The following is a 7,475-nucleotide window of genomic DNA, read 5'->3' as shown; positions in this document are numbered from 1 at the left end:
GTTCCGTTAGTTTGGTTAATATCGTTTTCCTTTTGCTATAATTTTCTGAATGATCTTCAATTTGTTTCATGGAGAAAAAGAGAAAAGTTTAATCTCTTGAGAGTGCAACAACATGCTGAATTATGTGATGCAAATTATGTATATTATTTGTTGTCATTGGTCATTGGCAACTCCTAAAGGATAGACAAGAAAATACATCCTCTTCTCTTGTATCTATCGAAGGTTTGGTGGAGATGGGAACATGTTGCTCCATTTCAATGTGAAATTAAGTGGGAGTTCTCAGTTGGTGGGACCTGGTAAGTTGCCATTAACATTTATGCAATGAAAGTGGCACAAGACTAATGTGTGACAGCAATAGACTTGGACAGCTTCCAGTTGTTGTGCTAGGATATTTTTAAATACATTGGTCTTTTATTTTCAACGAGGAGTTTGTTTGTTTGTGATTAAAATATCAGCATTCTTTGGTAATAATTGAGTCATAAGTTTCAGACTGGATGTGGTAAAAAAGAGGTGGCCGTCTCTGGAAAAAAAACTTTGTGATTCTTGGATATTATTCTGTCAGTCAGGTGAGTTAAAGTAAAGCTAAATTATTGTTGGCGACTGACCGTACCACAACTCATACCCAGAGATGTTATTGATGTCTTGGGTCTCTTTAATTAGAGGCTTTCATTTGTTATGGAAACGAGAAATACAGGGTCTTCCTTGAATATAGAATCTTTATAGATATGACTTTATAACCATCATCTTTATAGGTATAGATTTGATGTTTTTTTTAAAATTAAAAAAATTCTTTTCCAAGTGAATCAAAGGAAGTGAAAGATGATTTAAGGCTGGTGTAGGATGCTTGCGAATATCATATTTGTCATGTGATTGATAAGGCTGGCATCCATCCATCCTCTTTCTCCAATAGTCCCCCATTTTAGAAAAATTGCAATCGTCACTTTCCTAATCCCTACCCATACCAATTGGTATGTGGACTTTCACTTTTTCGTGAGACAAAACAATGCAAAAGTTGGTTGGGTTTTTGGGGTATGTATCAACATCTTAAATTCATGTTTGGTCGCTGTTGTAATAATCATTTTTCTTTGGGTTGTCCCATGCCTATCCTGTCGAGAAAACATAAAATATCATCTCTCTCTCTCTCTCTCTCTCTCTCTCTCTCAATATGGAGAACATAATATTCTCAAACAAGAGTCAAATATTAATCTTTATTATAATAATAGCCGAATATCACTTGCTTCATTCATTCAAATCACAGTTTAGCATATGTATAAAAATAATTCATCAAAAACATAAAAAAAAAAACTTATACACGTATGTTATTGGCAGAAATGCAGGAATTCCTACTTACAGGAAAAATGAGGTAAATATTTTCCATAATATCATAATCCTCTGAGTGAGCTAGGTCAATTTTGCTCCTGATCAGGTTTGGCCTCCAAAGGATCTCATATCATATCATATCTGAAAGCATATTTTACCTGGTAGGTTTTGATTAGACAAAGAGACATCGATTTAAGTACCGACAAACAAAGCGTTCCTCTCATTACAAGAAGATATATCATGTCCTCATTTACACATGCTCTGTTCTAATTTGTTTGCTTTTGGTTTCTTTTTTTGGTGCTTTCCTCTCATCTTTATAAACTTGCTTGCCGTATAAGTGTTGTGTGAGAGAAGAGAAGGGAGAGGTCCAGCTAAACACAGAAAACATAAACAGATGGAATATGATTATTGGAGTGGCCCACAACAACAATTAGATTAGAGATTCCCGTCACAATTTTCACTCCGGGTTGGGTGGGGGGTATACTCAGCAAAATCGGATGGAATTAGAATATGTTGCGTCTTCTTCTTTTTGGACCCATTTGAAAAATAAAAACAAAGGTTATGCCACTTTTGCGATAAAACAAAAATTAATGTGTTTATTTTATTTGTATAATATATAGATACCAGAAAAGCTAATTTTTGCTTTATTACATGGCAATTTTTTAAATTTATAAATATTCTACCAACTTGTTTTAGCCGGCAAATTTGTGCCATCCGCGGCTCCGCCCATCGATTGAGACTGTGATTAATTTATTTGTACATGTACGTGTGCCTCTTCCTCAGCCTGTGGGGTCCACTTTCAGATAATTGAAATTGAATTGGATTTCGTCCATAATCAACTATTTTGCATTACCTTTTTGGGCAGGCAGCAGCTCAAGCGTATTTAATGAGGACCAAATTATTAGTTGAAAAATGGGTTAGGGTTTGCCTTGCTTACAAAAACATATCAACGTTTTCCTTTTGCCAGAAGATATCAACTTTAATTGGAAAAAAATGAAAGAAAGAAGCTACATGAACATTAAAGTAGAATGTAATCAGCTTAGTTATAACATAAGAGAGAAAACCTTTGGGGTTCGCAGCCAGGCCTATAAACTGGTTGGAGATGGAGCGGAGCACCTAAAATTTGACCCGATTTGATTTTAAAAATATTTCGATTCGATCTAATCCGATTAGGCAAGATCTAAATTTGTTCCGTTAACTTAACAAGTTAATGTATTCGAAATATATCGAGTTATTGGATTATGCAACCAAATCCATGTCCTATTAGTTACATCGAATTCAAATTAAAATTCGATCTATTTACATCTCTAGCGCCCCTTCCTACTACATCACATTTCTTCTCCTCTCATTCATTCCTTTTCCCTTTGGATTCTTTGTTTTATTTTGTTTTTTTGTTTTTGGTGATGTAGAACCATGGCAGTGAAACGTTGTTGTTTTTTGACCAACGCATGCAAGGATTTGACTCAAGTTGTCAGCCTTCGATATAGATTTGAAGTTACGAAGTGAGAATGATGTCGAGTTGCGTCAGGGCAGCATTTCGGGTTGTCCGAGAGGATGTGGAGCGGTGATTTTGTTTCTTAGTTTGTTTTAGTCTAATAATTCCCACTCTTTAGAAGTTTGATGTGGTTTATTTTTTGTTTAGGATATTTTATTTTATTTTGACTTTTGGCTTTCGATACAGATTTGCTGTTTCTGCCGTTGCGAGACAAATCTTTAATGCAGATTTGAATACATGTTATTCTGGTTGTTGATTAAGAGATTTAATCATTTTTTGGGTTGTACGTATTCTATCTAGATCAATTCAACTTGTTGCGTTTTGTCACTGAAGAAGTTGTGTCTAGATTCGGCACCTTAGTTGCTTTATACTGGTTTTTGTTTATATTATCAATAAAATACTATCGCTCTTTTATATATAGAATAAATTTAATCAGCTACTTTGGACTAAAATCTATTCACGTAATAAAACATACTGGTTACTTAAAGATGAATTAAATCGCCAAAGTAATCAATAGTAACCAAATTGGATTTAGACAGGATTGGATTAAATTGCGTCGATCAGTTTGGTTAAATTGTATTGAATTGAAATGCGCCTACCTACCTACCACTAAACTCCAATCTAAAGAAACATTCATGCATTTTTATTTTTGAGTTTTCTTTTCCAAATTTCATCATGACCTATTTTCCATCACATAGCTAGTAAATCTCCTAATTACACTTCAATGATCAAAATACGCCACGTGTACCATAACAACAAGTCATTTTCCAGAGTTGAAAACATTAAACATATTATATATTTAAACAAAATGCTGAAGAAATGGTAAATGTTTGACCAAATCACTCTATTCAGGAAACTAAATATATTCAAATCAAATCACGTTTTCATTTTGTTCGATTCTATTTTCTGCTGACCAATTTTGAACGAAAATTCGCAATTCCCCTCATTTCTTTCTTCTTTTTTTTTATTTAAAATTTGTCAAAATTTCTTTCTTTATGCCATACATGTTAACTTAGCACTATATACAATTAATAATGGCCCCAAAAATAGAAAACAAAATTTTGCTAAAAAGCCAAAAATGGTTACTATTATTTTGCTTTTTTTTTTTTTTTTTTTTTGCTTTTCCTTTTTTCCACCAACCAAACAAAATAAATAAATAAATAACACTAGCCATGGCTATCTTCTCAAACACAATAAAATAAGAAGAAATTCATATGCTTTTTTGTAGTGTGATGATAAGGAAGGAGGCTTGGAGGAGAAAAAAAATGCAAACAAACAGACAACAAGACAAATAAATATTCCCACTTGCCTCGCCCACACTCGATCCTTCTTCAAAATTCCAATCCTCTGTTTCCAAAACCAAAAACCCAAAACCAAAAATTCATCTTTTTCATCGCGGAGTTGATAGATTTTGATAAGCTTGAGTAGAGAAATGTCGATAAGGAGTATACTTCAGGACATGAAGTTTTCCCGGTCGCAGCGGGTGGTCCAAGACTCGGCTGGCTCGGCCGAGTCGGTGGGTGAGTCACTGAAGCAGAGCTGCTGGGCTCAGATGCCTCAGGAGCTGCTGAGGGAGGTGCTGGTGAGAATCGAGGCCTCCGAGGCCGCTTGGCCGCCGCGGAAGAGCGTCGTCGCCTGCGCCGGTGTTTGCCGGAGCTGGAGGCACCTCACCAAGGAGATCGTCAAGGCTCCTGAGCTCACTGGGAAGCTGACCTTCCCCATCTCCGTCAAGCAGGTCTCTTTTTCTATCTCAAGGAAAAAGAAAGAAGCTTTATATTGATTTGAGTTTATGGTCGAATTTATATTTGTGTTTGATCTCGCTGCATTAACAGTTTCCAATATACAAAACATGATGGCGGTTTCGGTGGAAATTGCTTGTTTTTTTTTCTGGGATGCTTCTGGTGTGAGATTGGAGTGGACTAGTTAGGATAATTCTTGGTCCTTCTATGTCAATTGCTCCAAATTCTGTCTTTGTAATGTTTATAGAGGATAGTGGCTGAAATTTCCTATCCATTTCCTATGTAGAGTGTTTATGAGCTAAATTTTTAGATGACAGTATAGTGATACGAAGAGCCTAAGATCATGTCAATCTTGTTCTGTGCTCTCATTATGTTTGATTTTCTGATTGGAAACTCTTGGGTTTGCCAAAATTTTGATTTATTGTTTTCTACCTTTGAAATCTTCTTTTTACATATTTTCAATATCTGTTTTTTGCTGGCTGCAGCCTGGTCCAAGGGATGATCTCCTGCAGTGCTTTATAAAACGGAACCGTTCCAGCCAAACATATTACCTTTTCCTTGGTCTTACCCATGGTGAGCAATTTCTAACCTAAATGGATGTTTCTTATTGTGTAGTATAGTGTGAATCATAGGTAACCTTTTTTTTTTTTTTCTTCTTTTAGGTTGTTTTTCAAAGATATGGCTTTTCCATCTTTGATCTGGTTTTGTTTAGTTAGGTTATCTAGGTATTCATTTCCCTCTCCAGAAATTGCCGTCACTTTCTGTAAATAGTGGGCCTGTGTCTTCTTCTGGTTTCCTTTTTGAGCTATAACCTTTTTAAACTTTTTTGTTGTCCGTGGCAGCACTAACTGATGAGGGAAAGTTCCTACTTGCTGCGCGCAAGTATAAACGCGCCACCTGCACTGATTATATTGTCTCACTACATGCTGATGATATGTCAAAGGGGAGCAGCAACTATATTGGGAAATTGAGGTGTGCCTGAAGATGCATATGTTGTAACTTTTTCTTTTTTCAGCATGAGCTTAAATATTAACACACTATTCCCCTCTCTTTGTGAAGATCAAACTTTTTGGGAACAAAGTTCACAATCTTTGATGGGCAGCCGACTCATGCCGGAGCCAAGATTACAAAAAGTCGCTCTACTAGGCCAGTAAATTTGAAACAAGTTTCACCTAGGGTCCCTGCTGGAAACTATCCAGTTGCTCACATCCAGTATGAACTAAATATGTTGGGTTCCAGGTAAAAGTTTTCCTTCTGTGACAAGTTATTGAACCTTCCTTTATGAATGAAATTATAAGAGTACATCTAGGAATTTCATCTGCATAGGTGATGCTTTCCTTTTTCTCTTAATCTCTGCTGTGATCATAATTTGTTCAGTACACTTAGATCAGGGTGCATTTTTATTCTAACAAACTCAGAAAATTACATAACTCACAGAGTTTGTACAAGCAGGGGTCCAAGGAGAATGCAGTGTACCATGGATGCCATTCCAGCCACTTCAGTTGAACCTGGAGGAGTAGCCCCCACACAGGCAGATTTTTCATATGGTAATGCAGAATTCCTTCCATCCCTCCCGTTTTTCCGATCAAAATCAAACCATGTGGAAAGAATATCAGGGCCTTTGGCCAGCCAGAAAAGTGGGGTGCTGGTGTTAAGAAATAAGTCTCCTAGGTGGCATGAGCAACTCCAGTGTTGGTGTTTGAACTTCCATGGACGAGTAACAGTTGCTTCAGTGAAAAACTTTCAGTTGGTGGCTTCTCCAGAAAATGGACCAGCTGGGCCAGAACATGAGAAGATCATCCTCCAATTTGGAAAAGTGGGGAAAGATTTATTTACCATGGATTACCGGTACCCAATATCAGCATTCCAGGCATTTTCAATCTGCCTCAGCAGCTTTGACACCAAGATCGCCTGTGAATAATGATTTGGAAGCTGAATCTTCCGGAATCTGGTAAATAGTTTAATTTGAATCTAAATTAATAAACTATTATATACTTAAACATAATGCTTTGACCGCAGATATCAGCAATACTAACATAATCTGAATGGATGGTTCTGTGTGCTCTGATGTATAATGATAGTCAAGCTAATTGGTCTGTAGGAGATGCTAATATTTATGTAGATGAGCATAGTTAACCCTAGCTTTTTGTTGTGGTTCAGGAGCAGCTAGGTTTAAGGGTCATTTTGTGGGTTGAATTCAATGGGACTGTTTGCTGAAGGTGATTGCAGTGCTGGGCTTGACAGGCGGGCTGGATCATGATTTTGCCGAACGACGGAAGAATTCTGGAATATAAAGTGGGAGAGCTTTGGTTCTTTGTCATCCACCATGTGTTGTATATTTTACTTGTTAATGTACATAGTAGTTATTTTTATAAAAACCCTCGTATTGCTGAAATTTAACGCCACATTTAATTTTATTTTGGCGTTCATTTTGTATATTTTATTATGTCAAATCAGCCATTGAAGTTGTAGGTTTTTTTTTTCTTTTGTTAAAAGGCTTTAATATTTCATTAGAAATCACAAGGTATACATCTCTGTCAGCTCGAATAAGAGCATCAAGCCAAATTGGTACATTTTCCCACCAATACAGACTTGAGCCTAAAGTAAAAGATGTTGAGATAATACATGCAAAACTGTATTGAAGAAGTTGTATCCTGCTCCTTATTTGCCAGTATTTTGAACAAGGTCAGATAATTTATTGTTGTTTGTGTACTGGTGTTTTAGGTATAGATTGTGTATTTTGGGGTTTGGGTCCAACAAAGATGCAAAATAGAAATTTATTAGGATTGGGGTTTGATGTGTGAATTTTGGCATTTTCGGGGTTTGGAGTTTGAATTTTAGCAAATTTTGGTTTGAGTTGAGGCACCAAACCCCAACGTACCAAAATTCAAACCTTTTTTTTGTTGGGGTCAAAGTGGCTC

The 7,475-nt window shown here is 36.3% G+C and overlaps 1 protein-coding gene across 2 annotated transcripts; it reads left to right on the top strand.

The window, feature by feature from the left end:
- Window positions 3,996–7,034, top strand: LOC18788979 (tubby-like F-box protein 3). Of its 2 annotated transcripts, none has more exons than XM_020554735.1 (6): window positions 3,996–4,550; window positions 5,040–5,127; window positions 5,397–5,526; window positions 5,614–5,793; window positions 5,992–6,505; window positions 6,715–7,034. In XM_020554735.1, the coding sequence occupies exons 1-5, from the start codon at window positions 4,248–4,250 to the stop codon at window positions 6,473–6,475; spliced, it is 1,185 nt and encodes a 394-aa protein (XP_020410324.1). In that variant the 5' UTR covers window positions 3,996–4,247; the 3' UTR covers window positions 6,476–6,505; window positions 6,715–7,034. The 2 variants fall into 2 exon arrangements, with proteins under 2 accessions (XP_020410324.1, XP_007223049.1); XM_007222987.2 differs by having other exon boundaries at window positions 3,997–4,550; window positions 6,007–6,505.

This window comes from Prunus persica, chromosome G1, assembly GCF_000346465.2.
Source record: "Prunus persica cultivar Lovell chromosome G1, Prunus_persica_NCBIv2, whole genome shotgun sequence".
Lineage (NCBI taxonomy): Eukaryota > Viridiplantae > Streptophyta > Magnoliopsida > Rosales > Rosaceae > Prunus > Prunus persica.
The sequence above is the reverse complement of the archived record's forward strand: the minus strand, read 5'-3'. Positions and strand labels throughout refer to the sequence as shown.

Coding starts and splice junctions, on each gene's coding strand:
- LOC18788979 (XM_020554735.1), top strand. CDS start 4,248: ATGTCGATAAGGAGTATACTTCAGGACATGAAGTTTTCCCGGTCGCAG. Junction 4,551..5,039: donor TCCCCATCTCCGTCAAGCAG/GTCTCTTTTTCT, acceptor TGCTGGCTGCAG/CCTGGTCCAAGGGATGATCT. Junction 5,128..5,396: donor TTTCCTTGGTCTTACCCATG/GTGAGCAATTTC, acceptor TGTCCGTGGCAG/CACTAACTGATGAGGGAAAG.